Source organism: Dasypus novemcinctus, chromosome 13 (assembly GCF_030445035.2).
Source record: "Dasypus novemcinctus isolate mDasNov1 chromosome 13, mDasNov1.1.hap2, whole genome shotgun sequence".
NCBI classification, from domain to species: Eukaryota; Metazoa; Chordata; class Mammalia; order Cingulata; family Dasypodidae; genus Dasypus; species Dasypus novemcinctus.
Genome location: NC_080685.1, coordinates 109,882,785 through 109,907,733, shown reverse-complemented (window position 1 = coordinate 109,907,733; position 24,949 = coordinate 109,882,785). Strand labels below are relative to the sequence as shown.

General features: G+C 40.2%; 1 protein-coding gene across 1 annotated transcript in view; it reads left to right on the top strand.

Annotated features, from left to right (window-relative positions):
• The first annotated feature begins 40 nt into the window (after nucleotides 1-40).
• The window catches only part of LOC111762186 (TATA box-binding protein-associated factor RNA polymerase I subunit A-like), a 52,108-nt gene continuing 27,199 nt past the window's right edge, over nucleotides 41-24,949 (top strand). The window contains 5 exon segments of the mRNA XM_071207752.1: nucleotides 41-137; nucleotides 1,112-1,373; nucleotides 7,504-7,673; nucleotides 11,470-11,583; nucleotides 14,862-15,060. Of these exon segments, the coding sequence (XP_071063853.1) occupies nucleotides 1,253-1,373; nucleotides 7,504-7,673; nucleotides 11,470-11,583; nucleotides 14,862-15,060 (604 nt within the window). The 5' untranslated portion in view covers nucleotides 41-137; nucleotides 1,112-1,252.

Genomic DNA, 24,949 nt, shown 5'->3' with positions numbered 1-24,949 from the left:
CACTTCCGGCGAGTTCCTGCTCGGGATGGTCCACACCGTGGGAGACGCAACTAAGCAGGGTCAAGGTGCGTAAGCTTCATGCGGTTAAGGGCCGGGGACACGGTCCATCGTTCCCTGCCTGCTTTCCAGATAGAACGGTAATGGCTGTGGGAGCATTCATGCGTATTCTCCTTCTGCTGTTTCCTCCTGGTGCCCTGAAACCTTGAGTTCTGAGACTGAGCGGGCGCTGGAGAAGCCTTGTTTCCATGGTAACTGACATACTTGGGTCTGCGAATTTGCCAAGGCAGAGTATTTTGTAACGAGTTCTTTAAAATACACAGTGGGCCGGATTCATCTTCAGGTGTTATTTCAAACCTGTATTTAACCTCAGAATTTGATGATTAAGAGTTTATTCTGGCTGTAATATGGAGTAGCAACTTTGGAGGTAGGATGACTAGTTAAAAAGTTGCAGTAATTTAGACAAAGTTTGAAGGTAGCCTGGGCCAGGGTGTTGATGTAGGATTGGAGAGAAGGAAGACTGCAGAAATATTTGGAGGTAGCATCAGACGACTGATTGAGTGGATATGAGCAATAAAGGAGTGGAGCCCAAAGCATCTTTAGGATCGAGTCCAAATTCAGATTGGCCTGTGGTTCTGTTCGTTTCCTACGTCAGTTCTGCCTGACGACCCCTCTTTCACACACCGTACAGCCCAAACTCATCGTGCCCAGTAGTGTGATGTTCTCTCTTTGTCCTGGAATATTGTTCTCACCTTTCTTGTGACTTTGGGCAGGTTGCGTAACTTCACTATGCCCCTCGGTTTTTCCAACATCAGAATGAAGGAAAATAATAGTATTTACCTCAGGATTGCTGTGAGGATTAAATTAGACAATTTATGTGCCCGGCATATATTAAGATCCCAATAAATATTAGCTACTACCGCTACTACTTATTGTGTTTGTCATATTATGTTATTTCTCGTTTTCTGTTTCTTCTTATAGATGGGAGTTTGTTTTTAATTAAGAGGACAGTTTCTTGGTTATCTTTGTATTGTTTGGCTAATAGTTGTTGAGTCTTTTTTCTTTTTTTAAATGCATTTGGCTGTTGGTGACATATCTAAATTTTACTTTAAAGGAACTATGAAGTACAACAAATTTCCCTGACCAAATTACACTTATTAGATCAGAAGATGACTGTTTTCTCTACAACTCAAAGCTTATGGATTGACATTTAAGATGTACAGAAAGTAACTGATATTCTCAGTTTGGAGTAGGTATGAGTGATTTCATAGAAGAATTAACAAGGCCCATGACAGAGGATGATGGGGTGGAGATGTCTGTGCTCTCTGGTACAGGAATGTATTTTCCTTGGCTCCAAAAAGAAGTAGAAACTGTGGGTAAGTAAAAGAACATATAACCATATTAATTTTAATGCAAGGTGGTAAGATTCAATATGGGTACAAAACGAGTAACCTGGTTGAGAAGAACTTCAATTTTCAATATAGGAAATATGTGATTTATGTTTTAGACGGTTAGGAAAAGACAAAAAAAAATAGATTTTTTTTTCTTTTAGAATTCTTTATTTTTTTCTTTTAGAATTCATTATTTGTTGATGCTGGCTAAATATTGGTGATATGCAGATTAAGAAGATAGGGACTCCGGTATTGAGGCGCGCATACCCAAGTGTTATTCAAGAAGCTCCCCTTGAATTGCATTGGAATGATTTTGAATAAATTGGTTTTATAACGGGTTTCAAAAAAGAGTATTTTCCCCATTTTCATCTCATGTAAGTATGAGCAAGTTTTTCTGTGGGATAAATTCCCTATTGACAGAACAAAAGAATGAACTAGTTATCTCTGCCTGTTGGCATGCTGGATGATGTAGCCCCGGGAACACGTATGAAGCAGCACTTTTCTTATTGCCCTCAGTATGTCGTTTATAGCCTAGCCGTCTTTTCCCTTGATTGAGATTCCTTAGCTCCCATTTTTTTCTCTTAATCTAAATACCATCTCATTGAATTATCTCAGTAAATTAATCCTCACAGTAGATCTACATGCCAGGCCTTTTTGAGATGAGGAAACTGAATTTCAGGGAAGTTAAACGATTACTTGTGGTAACAGTAGTCAAACACAGGTCAGTATCAAAGCTTGTGCTTTTAACCGCTGAGCTATATAAAAACAGATAAAAACATATATGTGAAGTGCCTAGCACAGAGCCTATGCATAGTGTTGAAAAAATACTAGATTCTTTCTTCTCTTCTCATTTTATTTTTTCTAGGTTAATGCATATGACTTAAGCCAAATTTGAATGCATGGTACTTCAGAGGGAGTGCTCCCTTATCCCTTATGGGGAAGTAGGAATCTAAAGTTTGGGGTTAGGTGATGCAACTCGATTCCTGCTAGTTAAGGCATGCCTGGGTGTGTTTCTGTCACCAGGGTTCTATAGAGAGCTTGAATTAGTCTGTAAGCAAGAATTTCCATGCTTAGAAACTGGTGTTATATGTTATGGATAGACTGTATAACCCAGAATATCTGCAGTGAGAAAATAGTAAATAATATTGACACTGTCCTGGTAATTAACCATAATAGGAAAACAAAATTGCCTAAGAATTACTTATTTTTTATGCTAGTTGATAGTTTTTGGCATTCTGAAGGATGTGCCCCCTAGAATGAAAACTTTTTAAGGGAGGGGTGAGTCTGGAATAAAGGTACACAAAAAAGTATTTGTTGACAGACTAGCAACTTTCTTGATTTTTTCAGGACTTGTTTTTTTTTTTCCCTTTCATATAATAAACTATTTTTAAAGAGGTTTTAGATTACAGAAAAGTTACATCAAAAGTATAAGGGATTCCCATATACCCCATCCCCTCCCCCTCCAACATCTTCCCCTATTAATAACATTTTAAAATAGTATGGTACATTTGTTACAGTTAATGAATAAATATTGAAGCATTGCTCCTAATCAAGGTCTGTAGTTTACATTGTGGTTTACACTTAATTCCAGTGCACTAAAAATGCCCTATGTTCTGCCTATTATTCCCTCCCCTTCCCCTCAGAGTCTCTGGTAATCACTATCTTCATATCACTGCTACATGTTCTTCCACTATTACAATAATAACAATTTTACTTTGTCCATGGTTGCATTCCCACCTTATGTGTTCATTCCTCAGCCTTGAGGATTTTATGATGGCGATGCCCACTCTGCTTCAGATTGACAAGGGGCTTATATCTTCTGGGTAGATGGAAGGACCTGTCCTGCTTGCAGTTGTAGATACTCTTTTCAGATGGGGGTTTTGAGATGGGGTTGTCCATCATCATTTGGTCTTGGGTGAGTCCAGTGACCTGCAAGGAAGGCGCTGGCTGTTACTCTGCTGAGGTTCAGGCCTCAACCCCCATATGAACAGTCTGATGTTTTACGTCTGGGACGTGTATTTAATGGGCATTGTGCTAATTACAGGCTCAGATAAAGGGAGGAAGAACTGTGTAGGGAAATGATAAATGAGCCTAACTCTCTTACATTGGGGAAATAGGTTGACTCATTGCAAGTAAGGGTTACCAATCGGGTGCTGATTCCAAGGGGTTGTGTGCCTTGCCTTTAGGGTCTGGATGTCTCTAGAGTCTTCAGGTGTACCCCGAGAGCACCTCTGTTTGAGGCTTTGTTTGCTGTGGCTGTTAGTGAGACAAACAGGCAGAAGTGTAACCTCTGGAATGACCTCCCGACTCATTTTGAAATCTCTTAGCCTTAAAAACTGTTTTGTGTTTGATGATTCCCCCGTGTGGTCAGGGTTTTTTCCAAATGCATCACTGGTTGGTGCTTGGTATTAATCCCTTAGACCAGGGGCTCTTAACCTTTTTTGTTCCCATAGACCCCTTTGCCAGTCAGGTGAAACCCTTACTCAGTCCACACATGGACCCCTTCCTAAGTCCACACTCTACTGTGTATTATTAAGTAAATGTATCCTACTCCCACAAGAATGTTTTTTTAAAATTTCAGTTCAAGCTCATGGACCCCTTGTTAAGAACCCCTGCCATAGAGCCCACATTTGAGTAATAAGGTGGTTTACAGGAGGTAACTCTTAGGCAGTAGTTATCATTAGGCCAAGTTTCTGTTTTACAAGAAAAGGGTTAAAAAAATTAAAAAAAAAAAGAAAAAAGTGTTCATAAGTACAAGCATTAATACTGAGGGCTTGGCATGTTAGTCTTTTATTTTGCACTGCCTGTGTACTCAAGATAGTTTTTTCAGTTCTTGAATGATTGGTTCTTTACTATAAGTCATTCCATGTCAAAATTTATTTTCCTTGATAAATATTCTTCTTAAAGTTATCAGCAACAAATTATCATTTGGCTTACAAAAGAAATGAGAGGGGAGATTTTCCTGAGGTAACTAGGCTAAGCTGGGAGGACAGGGAGGAACTTTTCCAAGTATTTGGATATACTTGTCTAAAGTAGATTTTCGTTCTGAGCTGTGAAAGCTTAATGGGAAGATGGGAGCTCTTCCTGAGAACAGTTCTTTACCTGAGTAAAGGATGTTTTAGGGAAGAGCTGTTTTGTTGGTTTCCAGGGTTAGCTGCCTGGCGCTGCTGCTGTTCTTAGGTGGCTCAGGTGTAGTTCTTGTTAAATGCAGATTGAGTCAGTAGGTGTGGTGTGGGGCCCAGTGTTTTATAGTTCTAATAAGCTCCTGGGTGTGATACTAACGCCTTTGGTTTCTAGTACCACAGTAAGAGTAAGGCGCAAGATCCCCAGGTGATTTGTATGCACATTACAGTTTGAGAAGCACTCATTTGCAGTAGTTGTCAGACTTGTTTTGCATATATATAAGCACTCATCTGCAGTAGTTTTCAGACTCTTTGCATATAGATATATGATTTTTTAAAAAGTTAGGTACTCTCTTACAGAGGTTGACGGTATCATCTAAAAATCTTGTCTTTTAAAATAAAATTATTTCTATTTTAAATGTATTCAGTGGAATCTAAATAGCATAGAAGGTGATTCCTTTCATCATCTATTTAAAAAAATTTATGAAAAAACCCTTCATAGAAATTTTTTAAAAAAGATTTATTTATTTATTTATTTCCCCTCCCCCACTCTTCCCCTCCCCGCCCTGGTTGTCTGTTCTCTGTGTCTATTTGCTGCATCATCTTCTTTGTCCACTTCTGTTGTTGTCAGCTGCACGGGAATCTGTGTTTCTTTTTGTTGCGTCATCTTGCTGCGTCAGCTCTCCGCATGGGCGGCACCATTCCTAGGCAGGCTGCACTTTCTTTCGTGCTGGGCGGCTGGCCCCACGGGATGCACCCTTGCACGTGGGGCTCCCCCATGCGGGGGACACCCCTGCGTGGCATGGCACTACCTGCGCGCACTAGCACCACGCATGGGCCAGCTCCACACGGGTCAAGGAGGCCCGGGGTTTGAACTGCGGACCTCCCATTTGGTAGACGGACACCCTAACCACTGGGCCAAGTCCGCGTCCCTGATAGAAATTTTATATAGTTCCTTCTCCTTAAACTTGTCCTTCCATTTATTTCAATTATTATTTATCATCCCATTATATATCTTATACCAAAAATTTGTATCTGTGCTTATTTAATGTTATAACATATAATTATGTAATTTACTAATATATGGTTAGGTAATAACCATTATTTATATTAATATTCTATGCTTATAAGGCTTTAAATCTTAAAAATTTCTTCTGGATTGAGACACCATTGTAATTAAAAGTTGTACACTGCTGACCAAAATAACATGTATTATAATTTTTGCTCCATTTTACGCTTGAAAATTAAATTTTATTGTTTTTTCCAATCTCAATAAGGTAAACAGCATTATCCCTTTTTTTCCAATTATTTTGTGACTCTTTGTGGGTATTATTTATTTCTAGAATGAGAAAGGATTTAGCATCAATTCTATTATGTTTTGTTTAAATTGGTGTAAATTCTAAGAAACCTTAGTTACGTAAATAAGATGGAAATGGATGGAGTTTAGTAATAACAGTATAGCAGTTCTTTGAACTCCTAAATTAGTCATGAAAAATTACATCGTCGTCTATTATAAAAAATTATTATGTCCTTTTACAATTTTGATAGGCAAAGAATTGGAAATCACCTTTCTTGGAAAAGGATGCATTAGTGTCATTCCCTTTCTCAACATGTACACTTGCATTTTCACCCTAAGGTAATGCATAGTAATTTTGATTATGAAGACTGACACATTTTCTAGGAGATCTGTTTTAGCAAAGAGTTTGTAAGGAAGTTGAAGCTCTGCAGATGGATTACTTTAAAACTGTCTTTGCGGGAAACAGACTTTGGCCCAGTGATTAGGGCGTCCGTCTACCATATGGGAGGTCCGCGGTTCAAACCCCGGGCCTCCTTGACCCGTGTGGAGCTGGCCATGCGCAGTGCTGATGCGCGCAAGGAGTGCCGTGCCACGCAAGGGTGTCCCCCGCGTGGGGGAGCCCCACGCGCAAGGAGTGCGCCCGTGAGGAAAGCCGCCCAGCGTGAAAAGAAAGTGCAGCCTGCCCAGGAATGGCGCCGCCCACACTTCCTGTGCCGCTGACAACAGAAGCGGACAAAGAAACAAGACGCAGCAAATAGACACCAAGAACAAGACAACCAGGGGAGGGGGGAAATTAAATAAATAAATAAATCTTTAAAAAAAAAAAAAAAAAAAAACTGTCTTTGCAAGGTACTCATGGGCCTCAGTTGACTCTCAAGTGTAGGAGTTCTCCAGTTGGAAACTGCTGACCTAGAGGGGTCTCGTGATTAGGAGAGAAGGTAGCAGGATGCAACTGGCCACTCATTTGATGGCGCTGTAACCCTTGGGGTTTTTAAAACATTGGTAAGTGCTAAAGACCATGCTTGTCTGGCATGATCCTAATGTCCATTCTGAGTATCTGGAACTAAGCTTTTGGAGGCCTCTTGGTGAGATTCTCTCCATATTGTTTAGTGCAAGGAAAAAAGGGTGATTGAATCAGATTTGAAGGATCTGGTGACTGGTAATCCAAGAGCATCAAATTAGACCTCTCCAAAGTGGAAACTTTTGCCATTTGCTAGAAATAACTAATAATAGTATAGTCAGGTTTGTTTCAGATAACCCTGGCATTGATCCTGGGGCTGGGTTGGGTCCAGCTTGTTAAAACTTATTCCTGGTAAGTAGTAAGTGCTGCATTCAGCTCACAATAGGTTGGCTCAAAGGGAAGGCAATGCAGAACTTTATGAAATGAAGGGACAGAGAGAGAAAAACACAAGAGAAGAGAGAAAGCTGGGACCAGGGGCTCGCAGCTTCTGGAACTGAGAGCCTCAACCCTAGTTTCCACCTCATATTTATTGGAAACTACCAAGCAGCTGTTTGCTTTCTGAACTGCAACATCATGTACAACTGCAGCAGCCACAACCCTAGAACAGGTGCAACATTTACAATAAGGCACCATCTACAATAGAACAGGTGAAACTCTTTTTCCCACAAGTAAGTATTTGAATAGTCATTGGGGGACCACTGTGTGGAAAGAATCTCTTTTCTTTCTTCTTTATAGTGACTGGAGGCAAAAAGGAGAAGGATTTTGCTTAGACAACAAATGCTTGTTTAGGATTCATCCAAGAAGCTCTGCTGAAACACCAGTGGGAGCACGCTGCAGAATACATGCACAGTTATTTGCAGACCTTGGAAGATTCAGATACCAGCAAAAGGCAGGCGGCGCCTGAGGTAAGCGGAGCGTCTGTGCTGGAGGAGACTACAGATTCCTGGGGTTCTGCCTCTTGAGCTCCACCCAGAGTAGCTGGTTTCTACAGGCTGTCAAGTTGATTTTTCTAAAAGCTATTGAAGTAGCTGTGTGTAGGAAAGTTTGTATCAGGATTTTTCTTTTGAACACTTCTTTTTACTCATTACCATTTATAAGGAGATTTAAAATAGTTTGAACTCTGAATTCTCCAGCATTCATTCATTGTAGTTCTTCCTGCTTTCCCCCATGGCATTATTTTTCTCTCTGTAGAATGTTTTTCCTCACCACGTGTTATTTCTTCTTAAAATTATCCTTTCACCCCACTTGTCCTACCAAGTAGGCCACATTTTTCTGTTCTCCGTTTCAGCAAAGCTCCTTTGAATGAGTTCTGTATCCTTGTTCTCTCCAAGCCCTCTCATATCAGCGCTTTCCTGCCCATTGCTTTGTCAAGTCAACAGTGCCCTCATATTCTGAAGGCAGTAGCCAGTCCTCAGTGCTCCTCTCGCTTGGTCTGTGGTCACTATTTAACAGAGTAGATCCTACCCTCCTGTGAAGTAAACAGTGTTTCAGTTTCCAGAACACTGCATTCTCTCCTAGTTTTCTCTCCTCCCTAATTCCTCAGTCCTTTTCTGATTACTTCTCCTTTGTCTCTTGATTTAGGAGTGCCTGAGGGACAATACTTAGTGGTCTTCTTAATCTTTACGGGAGGATCTCTTTCCATTTCATAGCCTGAAATGTAGTCTGTGTGCTGATGACTCTCAAATGTTTATCTCCAGCCCTGACTCATTTCTTCAGTTTCAGATTCCTGTCTGTACACAACATGGCCATTTGGATATATAATAGCCATATTATGCTAACGTGTCTAAAACGGAACTTCAAAGCGTGCCGTCAAACCTAACCTTCCTCATCTGAGATGATTTTTACTTTATTTAGGGTCTAGAGCCAAAAACTTTCGAGTCACCCGTCTTTCTCTGATACTCGATATCCAAATCATCAGGAAATTTTATTGGCTGCACCATTAAAATACACCTATGGTCTGACTCCTTCTCTCCTTTTCCACTGTTGCACCTGGTCCAGGTCGCTGTCATCTCACCTAAATGGCTGTTGCCCTCCTTATCCCTCAGTCTATTTATAGTATAGCAGCTAGGGTAAGCATTTTTTAAAAACATTGAGATATAATTAAACTATAAATTTAATGCATTTAAAATGTATACTCAAGATTTGTTTTTAAAAAATTTTTTTTGTTTTTTTTTTTTAGTATATTGATAGAGTAGCGTGAACGCCGTTGTTCTCCAACAGTGGCTGATCACCACAATTTTAGAGCATTTTCATCCCCCCAATTCCACATAAATGGGATCATCAATATGTGTTCTTTTGCGACTAGCTTCTTCAACTTAGCATCATGTTTTCAAGGCTTTTGCATCTTATGGCATATATCAGTGCTGCATTCCTTTCATTGCTGAGTAATATCCTATTTTATGGATATACCACATTTTGGCTATCTATCAGTTGATAGACTTTTGGATTGTTTCCACCTTTTGCCTTTTAGGAATAGTGTTGCTATGAACATTCACGTACAAGATTTTGTGTGGATGGATGTTTTCAGTTTTCTTAGGTATACAACTAGGAGCAGAAGTGCTGGATCACATAGTAATTCTATGTTTGACATTTAAGGAATTGCTGGACTGTTTTCTAGAGTGACTACATCTTTTTCCATTCCCACCAGCAATGTTTGAGGATTCCAGTTTCTCCTCATACAATCTCTCCACATTCTCTTGCCAGCACTTGTTATTGTCTTTTTTATTATAACTATCGTGGTATGTGTGGTTTTGATTTGCATTGTTGTAATGACTAATGTGATACATAAAATGTCAGTTCATTTCACTCCTTTTCTGAAAACATACTGTACTGCCTTCCCATTTCACTCAGAGTAAAGGCCAAAGACTTTTTGATTGCCTACAGGGTCCTACATGATCTGCTCACTTCCTTTCCTCATTTGCTCTCTCTCATGTCATATTACTTCCTTTGGTTTATTCTGTTTCAGCCTCCTTGTTGTGACTTGGATAGGCCAGGGCTGCTCCTATCTGATTGTTTTTGTCCTAGCTATCTTCTTTGCTTGGAAAGATCTTTCTTCAGATGTTGCTGTGGCTCCCCTCCTTCCAGTTACCTTTTCAGTGAGGCCTACCATACTACTCTATTTAAAATTGCAACTGCACACATTCCCCCTCTGCTTTCCAACTGGCATTCCTGATTGCCTTATCCCAAATAACTGGGGGTTCTGCTTCTTTCTTTCTTTTCTTTCTTTCACACATGTGACTTTCTTACACATAATTTGCATATTATGTTTCTTGATTATTCTCTGTCTCTTCATAATAGAATAAAAATTCCACAAGGGAAGGGATTTGAACAGTGTCTGGCATATATTGTTAAATGTGTTCAGTAAGATGGATTGTGTGCTTTATTAATATGTAGCAGTAAAATTGATTTGATTTTAAAAAGTTCAGTAAAATATAGTTCATCTTCAAACTTCACATGAATATCTTTAACAACTTCTGTTAATACAGTAATCTTCACATTGATTAGATTTCTAATAGAGCCACACACACACACAAAACCTGAAAGAAAATATTTAACCACTGATTGAAAATTTAGTTTATGGACTAAAGTTACTTACATCTGTGAAACACTGGATAGGTTAGAGGCTCTTTTGGTCCAGAAATTGTTTTGTAAAATGAAGGAATTGGATCAGTGGTGTTCAGACACTTGACTCTGCTACAATCATGGAGGATTTTTGCTGAAAATGCAGCTTCCTCTCCTCTACCCCAGTCCTGTTGAATCAGAGTCTGAATCTTTAAGAGTATTTTTCAAAAGTGTTTCCGTAATTATGTACAGCTGGGTTTGAGAACAACTGTGATAGGTAATCTCCAAGTTTTCATGAAGCTCCACAATACTACAATTTGGTATACTACAAGTGAAATCTTGATCTCTTTCTGAGTTTGGAAGATGGTCATTTTGATTATACCCAATAACCAATATGTATGTTTATGGAAATAATTGGCTTATATTTTATTTACATTTACTTTAAAAGTTAACATTATTGAAATAATTTAAGTAAGGGTGAAAGGAAAATAGAGATTTGCTCCTATGAGAAAGAAGAACTCCACATATTTTGTCACCCAAGTTTTGGTGATTTTATGAGAAAACAATTTTTATTAAAATCTCTCCATAGCTGATGAAAATTCTTAGATTGGAGTTTCAAGTATAGATATAATTTATTGACAAGAATTGCAGATCTTAAAGGGATCTGAGGAAAAATCTAATATTTTGTCCTCATTTTACAAATAATAAAGATGAGGCTGAGAGCTATAAAGAGCCAGTATTATCAGATTCCAGGTTTTCTCACTTTATCTTATACTGATTAAGTTACTATTTTCAATGTTTCTTTTTTTAAATGTTTTAATTTTTAATTTTTTTTTTTTGTCTCAATGTGTTTCTTAAATGCCTATCTTCTTTACCACTACTAACTTAGAAATGGTACTGTTATGGTTATCTGCTATTCTAATGTTAACAGAACGGAATGAAAAGATTTTATTGCATGAGGTTTAATATTAGTTTCGCTGGGTGAAAGTACAGTAAAGTGTTTATAGTACTGATTTCTAGGAAAGGGAATGTTTTTTCTTAGTGTTGTAATTCAGAATGAAAATTTAAAAGTGGCTTTTTTGGGCAGAAACCAGTTAAAGCAAGGATTTTACATGTTGGTGGTAATTTCTGCTTTGACAGATTATTTGGAAGCTAGGAAGTGAAATTCTGTATTATCATCCCAAAAGCAATGTTGAGACTTTCAGTACGTTCGCTGACCGGATGATAAATATTGGTGTCATGAATTATTTAAAGGTGAGAATGTAGGCTTTCTGAATTTACCTTTGCAATGTTAATGTTTTTTAATGCTTTTCTCAGTGATAAGGTAGTAATAATTTACAAAAAATACAGTAAGAAAGGGTAAGGCACCTGGATAAATTTAAAAAACTGAAAGAAAGTAGTGTTTGTGAGATTCATTTACTTCTCGGTTTGCAGTTACCTACCATATTGATCTGACTGAACATACCTTCTCTTTGTAGACTGGCTGCCAAAACCAGTCTTCCAAAGAGTGTAGCTGTGCTTCTTTATGATGATGGGCCAAATTCTATCAAGTTTGCTTCAATCATTTGAGTTTTCTGGTAATTGGTGCTTTTTTGGAAAAAAAGAGCTAAATATGTTGGGAATATGGATACATGAAAACGCTTTAATGTTTCTAATGTTTCGGTGGAATCTTCTCTTCAAATTCATGTATTCTTTATTTAATAAAGGTCTTATCTAAAGGAACTGAGAAGTTTCCGAAGTATAATTATATCTCTCTCTCTCTCTGTGGTATATTTTTGACTAAAAGGAGAACTTTTTTTTTTTCAATAAAATTGGGTAAATGCTTTGTTTTTAATTTTGAAAAAATTTACCCTGCTTAGGATTCTTTTTAGATCTTATTAATTAATTCAGGAAAATCGTTTTGAGTGTTTGCAGTGTGCCAGGTGCTGATCTCTTTTTCTGGTACTGTGAGCAGAAATAAAATGGAGGCAGCGTATGGTTCAATTTACGGAGGAACTTTCTAACTGAAAAATTGGAAAAAGGAATGGGCTTTCTTGATGTTTATGTTCTCTATCCCTTCATTCAGGAAGAACCAGAATAGCCATTTGTTTGGGAAGAGGGAGTGGAGTTTTAAGTAAATTATTGGTTAGGTCTCTGCAGGTTCATAAAATCTAGTCCCTTGAAGTAAAGAAAGAAATCAGAGGGCAATTCATTTTTTTCTTGCTGTAGAGTCTGAGGGCAATAATTAAGATAGGCAATAAAATATTTTAATCATTTTAAAAACACTTATTCCTATTTTTCCATACAATATACTTCTATAGAGTATCAAAAGTTCAGTCGGCAGCTGCAACTTCTATCAACAAGATTGCCCTCTAGGGACCAGCTGCAAGTTTAGGGGCCCAGGCTCCTCACACTTGTGACCAACTACTACAAATTTGAGTATTCCTGCCACTCCCTTGGGTTCGGTAATTCATTAGAAGGACTCAAGACTTCGCTGAAAGCACTGTGTTTTCAAGTATAGTATTGTTATAGTAAAAAAGGATTAAATGAGAAGTCAAAATAAAAGATGCATAGAGTGAGGTCCAGGAGGGTCTCAAACTCAGGCTTCCATGGAGTCAGAATGTGTTACCCTCCTGGCACAGATGTATTTTCTCAATCTTGGAAGGCCCTGATGGCTTCAAGTGTCCACATTTCTATGGGATCTCATTATGTAGGCATGACTTGCAGCCCGCCTTCCCCCTCAGAGGTTGAAGCCCCACCCCTCATCACCCGGCTGACCGTCCCCAACCCTAAGACTACCAGCGCCGCTGCCCCTTCAGGTCATCTCCTTAGCATATGGACTATCAGCTGTGGTCCTGGGCCCACCGTGAGTAACCGAAGATACTGCCGGGGAAATTCCAAAGATTAACAGTTTGCGGGAAACGGACTTGGCCCAGAGGTTAGGGCGTCTGTCTACCACATGGGAGGTCCGTGGTTCAAAACCCGGGCCTCCTAGACCCGTGTGTAGCTGGCCCATGTGCAGTGCTGATGCGCGCAAGGAGTGCCGCGCCACGCAGGGGTGTCCCCCGCGTAGAGGAGCCCCACGTGCAAGGAGTGCACCCATAAGGAGAGCCGCCCAGCACGAAAGACAGGGCAGCCTGCCCAGGAATGGCGCTGCCCACACTTCCCGTGCCGCTGACAGCAACAGAAGCGGACAAAGAAACAAGACGCAGCAAATAGACACAGAGAACAGACAACCGGGGTAGGGTGGGGGAATTAATTAAATAAATAAATCTTAAAAAAAAACAAAACAAAAAAAACAAAAAAAAACCCAGTTTGCTCTCCTAAGAATTGAGGACAAAGACTGGCCATGTTTTTCATGATTAGATTTCATTATACCGAAATACTAAACATGGTTCTTGTTATACAGGGAGATAGACCAGTAAATGCAATAAAGTGCTATGGATACCGTAGTAGAAATGTAAAGTATAGTGAGAAGACAAAGGAGAAAATGGTCAGCCCTCTGGAATTGGAGAGGGCTGGGATTGAATGGGTAGGGGAATCAGGAAAAGAAAGGAAGACCTGAAGTGAGTGAAAAAGAAATTGTGTTCCCTAGACAGACTAGGAGGAAGGGTAGTCTGGCATGACAAGAGGTAATAGAGACTGATAGCTCTGTATGCAGCGTGTTAGTTATCCCCAGAATCACTTGGGTAGAAGCCAGGAGAAGGTAGGCTGGGCCTGTGTGCCTCACTGAGGAGCTTTGATTTATTCTGTAGGCAGTGGGACCCACTGCAGGATTGTACACGGTTAAGTAACATGGTGATTTCTTTGGCAGCCATGTAGAAGATGGATTGTAGAGGGGGAGGATTGGAGACACCAGTTGAGAAATTACTGCAAGAGGTCGAGACGGTGGCCTTGAGCTGTGTGATCTAGCTCTAACCACGTGCTGCACTGTACATCTGATTATTCTCCTCCTCAGTGTTCTCCCCACTTGTATAATTGTTCTTACTGCATCTCCTGTGTCTGGGATATCCTTTCCTTTCCATAGGAACTGGTGGTGTTCTTGAACACCCCTTCTTAAGGCAATTTCTCTGAAATTATGTAACGTATAAAATAGTTAGGATAATCGATTTTCTGCTATTACCAAACTAGCTATTATCTCATTTAATTCTCATAGTACCCTTCTGAAGGATTAGTAATAAGTGTTCATGGAACAGGTGAGACTCAAAAAAGAGTAGCAGCTTGCCCAGATTCCCTAGATTTTAAATGGCATATGAGCCCGGACTCTGTCTCCACAGCCCCTGCTCTTTTCATTATGTCACACTGTCTTTTGTTTGTAAATTTATAGAATTTAACTCTCATTTAAATAGTTTGAATTGTTTTGTGTGTCTTTCCTTCCTGGCTAGATGAAAACTTGGATGACAGGGCCCATGTTGCTATCAGGTCTTAGCTATTAAGGTCTTAGCTCAGCATGTATTATCTATTCAGCAATCAGTAAATATTTAGAGCATTTTGAGTAATGGTTGTCTAATGAGCTTTATTTCAGAGGACTTTTTCTTAATATTATTGTGCAGGTCTCCCTACAACATGCATTATATCTTCTGCATCATGGAATGCTTGAGGATGCAAACAGAAATCTAAGCCAGGCAGAGACCTGGAGATATGGTGAAAAGTCCTCTTCCCAGGAAATACTAATCAACCTTATCCAGGCATATAAAGGCCTTTTGCAATATTATACTTGGTCTAAAAAGAAGATGGAATTGTCTAAGCTTGGTGAGTAAACTTTTTCTTATGGTGATGAAACTAAATCATAGACGCAGAAGGAATTTTATAAAGTAATTTAGCAATCTTCCTACTTCCAAACCTAATTTTATTCAGGTATTACAGAGTACAGACATTTCTATTCATGTATGATTCTAAAATTCTTGACATTTCTTTATAGTATTTCTGATATATCAAATCTTTCAGTTATAAATTAGATAATATGTTCATAATCATTTTGTATTCATTGGTTTTTTTAAAAAAAGATTTTATTTTATTCATTTATTTCTCCCCATCCCCTCTTTGTTTGCACTTGCTGTGTCTGTTTGTTTGTTTGTTGTGTGCTGTCTTCTTTTATTTTCTTTTAGGAGGCACTGAGAAATGAACTGGGACCTCTCATGTGGGAGGGAGGCATCTAATCGCTTGAGCCACTTCTGCTCCCTGCTTCGTTGTGTCTCATGTTTTCCTCCTTGTGTCTTTTGCTGGTGTGTCAGTTCACTGTGCCAGCCTGTCATGTCAGCTCGCTGTCTTTTTTTATCTTCTTTAGGAGGCACCAGAAACTGAACCCTGGACTTCCCATGTGGTAGGCGTGAGCTCAATCATTGGAACCACATCTGCTCCCCTCATTGCTTTTTTTTTTAGCTTGAATTCCCAAAAGGTTCAAATTTTCTTCATTAGACATTATTGCATATGATATATATATTTTCTTGTGTCCTAAAACAAGAATAGGGCAAGTTAAAGTCACTTTATTTCTGTTTTTTTTCAAAGACTTATTTTTTATTTATTTCCCCTTCCCCTTCCCCACTCCTCTCCACCCCCAGCTGTGTGCTCTCTGTGTCCATTTGCTGTGTTTCTTCTGTGTCAGCTTGTATTCTTGTCAGCAGCACCCGGAATCTGTGTCTGTTTTTGTTGCATCATCCTGCTGCTTCAGCTCTCCGTGTGTGAAGCGCCACTCCTGGGCAGGCTGCACTTTTTTTTGCTCTGGGTGGCTCTCCTGGGGTGCACTACTTGCGCATGGGGCTTCCCTATGCGGGGACACCCCTGTGTGGCACGGCACTCCTTGCGTGTATCAACATCATGTGTGGGCCAGCTCATCACATGGGTCAGGAGGCCCTGGGTTTGAACCTTGGACCTGCCTTCGGGTAAGCGGACGCCCTATCCATTGTGGCAAATCTGCTTCCCACACTGTTATACTTTTAACCTAATGTATTAGCTGTATGCTCTGCTTGTATCACTTTTTTCTTCTTTTCTTGCCTTTTAATTATTATAAGTTGTTTCATGTGTATTTTAGTCAGTCTCTTGATTTAAATCCTGCTGTAATGCCTGGTATGGTATTTCTATAAAAAAGGATTACTGGGAAGCTGATGTGGCTCAAGTGATAGAGCTTCCCCCTGCTGTATGGGAGGACCTGGGTTGGATCCCTGGGGCCTCCTGGTGAAAAAGAGGAGAAAGAGTGTCCGTGTGGCAAGCTAGTGCCTGCATGAGTTGCCCTCATGGTGAGCCAGTGCTCGCACGAGTGCCCGCAAGTGAGTCACACAGCAAGATGATGCATCAAAAAGAGACAAAGGGAGAGTCAAGGTGAAGTGCAGCAGAAACCAGGAACTGAGGTGGTGCAATTGACAGGGAACCTCTCCCCACCAGAGGTCTCCAGGATCAAATCCTGGTGAATCCTAGAGGAGAGAAAATGAGAAGAGAAGACAACACAGACAGCAAAAACAGCAGGGCAGGAGGAGGGGAAGTGGGGAAATAAATAAATAAATCCAAAACAAAAAAGAGTACTGATGATTAGGGTGAGTTGTAAGGTCAATGGTTACTTTTATTTTATAAATCGTGGGTAGAACTCAAATATATGATGGTTAAAACAGAAAAAATGATAAATTCACTTCATCAAAATTAAAAACTTGTGTATAGAAGCACACTATCAAGGAAGTGAAAAGACAACCTACAGAATGGGAGAATATATTTGAAAATCATGTATCAGATAAGGGCTTAATATCTGATATAAGGGCTTTATAATGCAACAAAAATCGTAAACAGTCCAATTTAAAAATGGGCAGAGGACTTGCACAGACTTTTTTCTAAAGAGGATATACAAATGGCCCATAAGCAAGATGTTCACCCTTAGAAACCATTAGGGAAATGCAAATGAAAACAACAACAACCAGCAAAACCCTACAAAGGGATACCACTTCATACCTGCTTGGGTAGCTATTATTAAAAAAAAAGAAAATAAGTATCGGAGAGGGTGTGGAGAAATTGGAACTCTGTTACATTGTTGGTGGGGATGTAAAATGGTATAGCCTCTGAGGAAGACAATATGGCAATTCCTCAAAAAGTTGTAAAATTCAATTCTGGGAAGATGGTGGAGTAGGGAGCTCCAGGACTCAGTTTTCTCACAAAAACAACTATGAAACAGGCAGGAATACTCTGGAACTACTATTTTGAAACTCCAGAGGCCAGAAGAACTCTGTACAGCACCCAGGGAAGAGTGAAAGAAAGAAGCTGAAAAAGTACGATAAAGAACAGTATATTGCTCTTTGAGTGGCGGCTATCCCCCCTCTCACAGCAGACAGCCATGGGGTCCAGCCCCTGCCTACCTCACCAGTGACAGAAAGAGACATAATAATCCTTTCCCCCAAGAAGATGAATAATATTCCATTGTATAGATGTACCACTTTTTACTTATCCATTCATCAGTTGGTGAACATTTGGGTTGTATCCACTTTTTAGCTGTAATGAATGATGCAGCTTTGAACATTTGTGAGCAAGCTTTTGTGGACATACGTTTATATTTCTCTTGGGTGTGTACCACTCTCGAGTAAAATTGCTGGGTCGTATGGTAACTTTGTGTCTAACCTTTTGAAATATTCCACATAGTTTTCCAAAGCAGCTGCATTTGAAACTATTTTACATTCCTAGCAGGGGTGTATAAGAGTTCTAGTTTGTCCACATCCTTGCCAACAGTAATTATCTGTCTTTTTGATAATAGCCATGCTAGTGGGTGTGAAGTAGTATCTCCTTGTACTTTTTGATTTGCATTTTCCTAATGTCTAACGATGTTGAGCATCTTTTTGTGTGCTTGTTGGCCATTGCATATTTTCTTTGGATTGGCTTTGTGACTCTTCTTTGGAGAAATGTCTCTAATATCTGCCTGTGTTTTAGTTGGGTTGTCTTTTTCTTTTGAGTTGTAAGAGTTCTTCTTATATTTTAGGTACAATTCCCTTATATATACAGTTTGCAGATATTTTCTTCCATTATGTGGCTTGTTTTTTCACTTTTCCTGATGCTGTTATTTTAAGTTTTGATGAAGTCCAGTTTGTTTTTTTCTTTGGTTGCTTGTGCTATTGATGTTTTAGCTAAGAAATCATTGCCAAATCCAGGGTCATGAATATTCACCCCTGTTCCGTTTAATTATTTTATGTGGTGTGAACTGGGGGGGGGAGTGCGAGCTTGGGGGTTGGCAGTGGGTCATTGCTCAGGTGTTTAGACTCATTGTTCTTTAATGAGATTTATTTATTTATTTAATTTCATTTTTATTATTTATTTTTTCTTCCCCCCCCTTCCCCTCCCCCTTCCCCTCCCTACTGTTTCTGCTCTCTGTGCCCATTCGCTGTGTGATCTTCTGTATCTGTCTGTCTTTTGTCTTCTCTTCTTGTCTTTCTTCTCCAGGATTCACGGGACTCAGTCCTGGGGACTCTGATGAGGAGAGAGGTTCCCTGTCGGCTGCGCCACCTCAGTTCCTGGTCTCTGCTGTGCTTCCCCTCGACTCTCCCCTTCTCTGTTGTTGCGTCATCATCTCGCTGCGTGACTCACTTGTGCCGGCACTTGGCTTGCTGCGCGGGCACTTGGCTTGCTGTGTGGGCACTTGGCTCACTACACGGGCACTGACTCACCACGTGGGCACACGGCTCGCCATGTGGGCACTCATGCGGGCACTCGGCTCGCCACACTGGCAGTCGCGCGGGCACTCAGCTGGCCACTTGGCTCACCACGTGGGCACTTGGCTTGCTGTGTGGGCACACACATGGGCCCTCGGCTCTCCATGTGGGTGCTGGCACGCTGCTCAGGCTCCCTTTCTCTTCTTTTTCACCAGGAGGCCCCAGAGATTGAACCTGGGTCCTTCCATATAGTAGGTGGAGGCCTTATCATTAGAGCCACATCCGCTTTCCCTTAATGAGTAGATTTTCTTGAATAGGTATTTCATTTGCTGTATGCTTTTAGGACATTTTCCAGTGACTTTAAATTGTTCTGTTTTTTTAATAATCTCCACCAATTTTAGCTGTTTCATTGTGGAGTGGCTACTTAAGAGCTCCTTATGCCACTTTAGTAGAAGTGGGACTTCTCATTGTGGTTTTAATTAAAATTTTTCAGGTGACTAAAGAAATTGAGCACTTTCCTTATGTTTTTGGGCATTTGAATTTCCTTTTCATTGAAGTACCCATTCTTTTCTTTTGCCTATTTATTAGTTGCCTGTCCATTGTTGATTTGTAAGAGTTATTTGTAAATTCAGGATAGGAGTCGTTTTAGCTGTTGTATATATATTAAACATATCTTTTCTGATCTATGCCTTGTCCTTAGTCTATGTATCTGTGTTACCTGTTATGGTAGCCACTATCTATCTACATATGGCTATTTAAAATTAAAATGAACTAAACTAAAATAAGAAATGTAATTACTCTTGTAGTAGCTACATTTCAAGTGCTTAATAGTTATGCATCACAAATGATTATAGTATTGGACAATTTATGTATAATACTGTTGGACATCTTTATGATACCTTTTGACGAATGGAATTTCCTAACTTTAATATAGTCCAGTATATCTTATTTTATGGTCCATTTCCTACACGAAGATCACAAAGATGTTATCTCCTTACCATTTGAAGACTTTCCCATTTAGATCCTTAATTCCCCTGGGATTTTTAATAATGTGATATAGAGACCTGGTTTTAAAAATTTAAAAAATCTTCTATATTTCTTAGAAAGAATATATTCTGCATTTGTGGGATTAAGTGTTCTTTATATGTTTTTAGAACAATTTAGTTATGTAGAAATCTGATATTCTCTTTCATTACTGATTTGTTTGATTGCTTCTTCTCTCTGTTCAGGATTAGGTAGTGCTAAACTTTCCTTCTCTGGTTGCCACTGTTCTTTTCACCTCGGTCATTCTGTTAATTTTTTTTCTTCATGTGGCTTCATAAAGATGTATCATTCAGTATGTATAAATTTAAAATTGTTAATCTTCCTGATAAAGTAAATCTTTGTTTCCTTTATTAATGCATCTTGCCTTGACAGCTACTTTTTATCTATTTTGGTTATTTCATACATGATACATCATTCTCATCCTTTTTTAGTTTCAGTCTTTCTAAATCTTTGTGTTTTTGATGCATCCTCTGTAAATAGCATAAAGTTGGAAGTTTGAAAAAAATCCAATCTGAAAATTTTGTCTAAGTATTTATTTCATTTACATTTGATACATGTGAACTTAATTTCTGCATTTTAGTTTGTGCTTTTTATACTTGTGCCTCTTCTGGATTTCTTTCTCTTTCCTTTCTTGCTGCCTTTTAGAGTTATATATATATGTCTATATATATATGTATGTATGTATCATTTCTTTCCTTCTAATTTAGAAGATATCACCCATCTTTGTATTTTTATTTCTCTCCCCACCACCACCCCCACTTGCATTGTCTGATTTTTCTGTGTCCATTTGCTGTGTGTTCTTCTGTGTCTGCTTGTATTCTCATTAGGCAACTCTGGAAACCGATCCTGGGACCTTCCAGAGTGGGAGAGAGCTGATCATTCTCTTCCTCCACCTGAGCTCCCTGCTCTGCTATGTCTCTTATTCTCTCTCCTCTGTGTCTCTTTTTGTCTTTTTTTTTGCATCATCTTGCTGCTCCAGCTGTCCGCGTGGGCCAGCACTCCTGCACAGGGCATCCCTCCTGCGTGGGGCATCACTCCTGTGCAGGGCAGCACTCCTGTGTGGGTCAGTACTCCACGCAGGCCAGCACTCTGCGTGGGTCAGCTCGCCACACGGGCCAGCTTGCCTTCAGCAGGAGAGGCCCTGGTCATTGAACCCCGGACCGCCTGTATGGTAGACGGGAACTCAATTGCTTGAGCCACATCTTCTTCCCTCTTGCTGTGTTTTCGTGGTTACTCAGGTGCTCAACCACTTGAGCTACATCTGCTCCCTACTTCTCAAAGATGTTACATTACCCTTTCCTCCTCCTCTTGAACTGTTTATAAATACCCTCACTCTCTAACTTCTTCCCTGCTAACATTGTTGTGTATTTTAATTTTGTATTCTATTCTAAATTTATTTTACCCCAACTTTCTACTGTTAAAATTATAATAGGAAATTTCAGATCTCAGAAATTACTGTTGTGGTTTTATGCTCAGTGCTCATGGAGATTTACCAGTTTATTTTTCTCTATAACTTTGACGTTTCATCTAGAGAGTCATTTCTTTGTTTGAAGTATATTGCTAAGAATTTCCTTAAGTGGAAGTGCTTAAAAAATTGTGAGACTCTGGAGAGAAAGAACCAATAACAACAACAACAACAACAAATATATATATATATATATATATATATATAGAGAGAGAGAGAGAGAGAGAGAGAGAGAGAAAGTGCGCATTAAAATAAAGTGGGGATGTTTTATACTTTCATGCTACCTCCACATCTCTAAGGTCAGTAGTAACATAAAGGACTGTTGCTTTGTCATAATGCCTCAGTATAATACACCCCATCAGTAGATCTCTCAGTGACTCCTCCAGACACCTGCTTATACAAGGGAAACATCTCCTACTACTTTCCTTCCACGTCCTTTCTGGGTTCATCGCTCTGCAAAATCACACACTCCTTGCTTTTGCTTGACCAACTGCCACAGCTCCACCCAATCCAGTTCCCAGATCCGCTGTAACTTTTTGTGCCCACCTACCTGTTTGGTTGAGCCTGTGCTCCTGTCGTGTTTCCCCATGTGACCCTGGTGAGGCCTGCCACTCCTCTCTCTTGTAGGACCTGTATGTACTAATAAACTTTTTTTCCATACATCTCCAGTGTCACTTTATCATTGCTGCACCTATCTGTCTAAAGGGGCTTACAGAATATATATATATAGGGGGAGATTTATTTTGAGAAATTGGGTCACGCAATATGAGGACTGGTAAGTCTGAACTTTGTAGAGCAGGCAGGCAGGCTTGAAACTCTGAGGCAAGAGTTAATGGTGCAATCTTGAGGCAGAATTTCTTTATCAGGGAATCCTCAGTTTTGACTTTAAGGCCTCCCAAATGATTGAATGACAGCCACCCATGTTATCTGAAATAATTCCCTTTACTGAAAGTTGACGGAGATATTGAGCACATCTACAAAATACCTTCATAGCAACACCTAGATTAAGCAGTTGGTTGAATGATCGAGTACCATAGCCTAACCCAGTTGACACACAAAATTTAACCATCATAGAGGCCTATCAAAAGGACACAAGACCCAACATGAAGGGAGTCCTCAATGGACAAACATGGTACAATTTGAGCCACATAAACTAAAAATCAAAGTTATGATTATTTAGAGTAAAATATCTATGATTTCATACTGATACAAATTAATAATTGAATAAATAATGGAGGAAAACTTCCTTAAAGAAGCAGACCAATTGATAAATGTAGAAGGAATGACGAATGTAGAAAATTGACACCTGACAAATGCCACGGTAGTAATTGTTGTGTGTGAGAATCATCAGATGCTAAAACTGGTGGGCAAAAGTATTATGAGAAACAGGATATTTGCATAGTCTCAAAGTGTGGCCTCACAAGATACTTAAAATTTTAGTGGAAATATTAGTAACTTTACAATGGAGTAATCTGGCAGACATTATTTTAACCAAGTGATCAAAAACACACCCCCACGAATAAGACTTACCAACATCACGCACCTCTTGACGTTATTCACCAGAAAGGTATTCACTTCTGTGGTATACTTGTCAAAAATGCATAACCTGGAAGGAGTGCTCCACGCCATGAAGTCCGGTGCCCATCTGCCACTGGAGGCACAAGCCGCCTCGGGAGCTGTTCCGCAGCTGGAGTTGGAAGCTCCACTTCCCCAAAATGGGGGAGGAAGAGACAGTTGGGCACCAACTTCAGCTACTGATGAGTAAGCTAACTGGGCTAGAGTATAATCCTGAGAGCAGCTAAAGTTTGGCCAGGAATGCCATCTGAACTCTGTGCCTGGCACGAGGGGAAGCGGGGTGGACTGAGAATCCCAGTGCTGATAAGGACTGGCTTCTTTCAATCCAGATCAGATTGCAGGTCTAACCTAAGCCCCTGCCCCGCTTCTGGGAGGGAGGAAGCTGGGGAACCTGTGCCAGCCTCTCTGGGAAATTACCGGTCAAGTAGAGGAGGCCGATGATTGTCCTACTTTGGCCGCACAAGCTGCCTCAGGAGCTATTCTGTGGCTGGAAGCTCCATTTCCCAAAAACGGGAGGAGACAGTTGGCCACTGATTTCGGCTACTGATTAGCAGACCCAGGTGACTGTGTTACAGTCCTGGGAAGAGCTAGGGTGTGAATCTGTCCAAGTCAGAAAGAGGCTGGTAACTGCTGTTTTGACTCCGCCCCCAGCATGAGGGAAAGCTGGGTTGACTGAAAATCACAATAACTGTCGGGACTGGTTTCTTTCACCCAGATCAGCCTGCAGCTGTAGCCTAGGCTTCAGCCCCACCTCTGGCAGGGAGGAGGCTGACAGGCCCTGTACCAGCCTATCCAGGTAACTGCAGGTACCTTGGCCTGGCATAGACTGAAAATCAGAAGTCTACCAGGGCAACTGTGGTCATCTTGGACCCAGACTGCATAGATTGCTGCCCACACCTGCAGCTCCATTCCTGCCCCACATAAGGGAGAAAGGTGCGTGAAGCTTCATCAGTCTTTCTGGGCTACTGTAGTACATTCTAGGGCTGCACGACTTGGATTATTTCACACAGCTGTGACTCTGTCCCTACCCCTGGCAAAGGAGAAAGCTGGGAGAAGCTTCATCAGTCGCTGTGGCAATGAGGGCAGCTTGAGCCTCCACAGCTTATAGCACCAACTACAACCTTGGCATCCTTGCACAACCAGCAAGGGAGAAAAGGCAGGAAGCCCTAAACTAAAGAGAAAAACTGCACTCAGAATAAATAGTAAGCCAGATGCCAAGACACCGCCATACATTACAGTCCACACCAAGAAGCAGGAAGATATGGCCCAGTTAAAGGAACAAGATAAATCTCCAGAGGACATACAGGAGTTGAGACAACTAATCATAGATGTCCAAACAAATCTCCCTAATAAATTCAATGAGATGGCTAAAGAGATTAAGGGTATTAAGAAGACCCAACGTCGTCTTGCACAAAGAAGAATTTGAAAGCATACATAGAAAAATAGCAAATCTTATGGGAATGAAAGGCACTCAATGAATGAAATGAAAAACATTAGAATCATAATAGCAGATTTGAGGAGGCAGAAGAAAGGATTGGTGAGCTTGAAGAAATGACCTCTGAAAGTGAACATACAAAAGAACAGATGAAGGAAGGAATGGAAAAAATTCAACGAGGTCTCGGGGAACTTAAAGACAGCAAAAAATGTGCAAACATATGTGTTATGGGTGTCCCAGAAGGAGAAGAGACGGGAAAAGAAGGAAAAGGAGACGGGAAGGAATATTTGAAGAAATAATGGTAGAAAATTTCCCAGCGCTATTGAGGGACATAGATATCCATGTCCAAGAAGCACAATGTACTCCCATCCAAAAAAATCCAAACAGACTAACTCCGAGACACATACTCATCAGAATGTCAAATGCCAAAGACAGGGAATTCCAAAAGCAGCAAGAGAAAAGCAATGCATAACATATAAGGGATACCCAATAAGATTAAGTGCT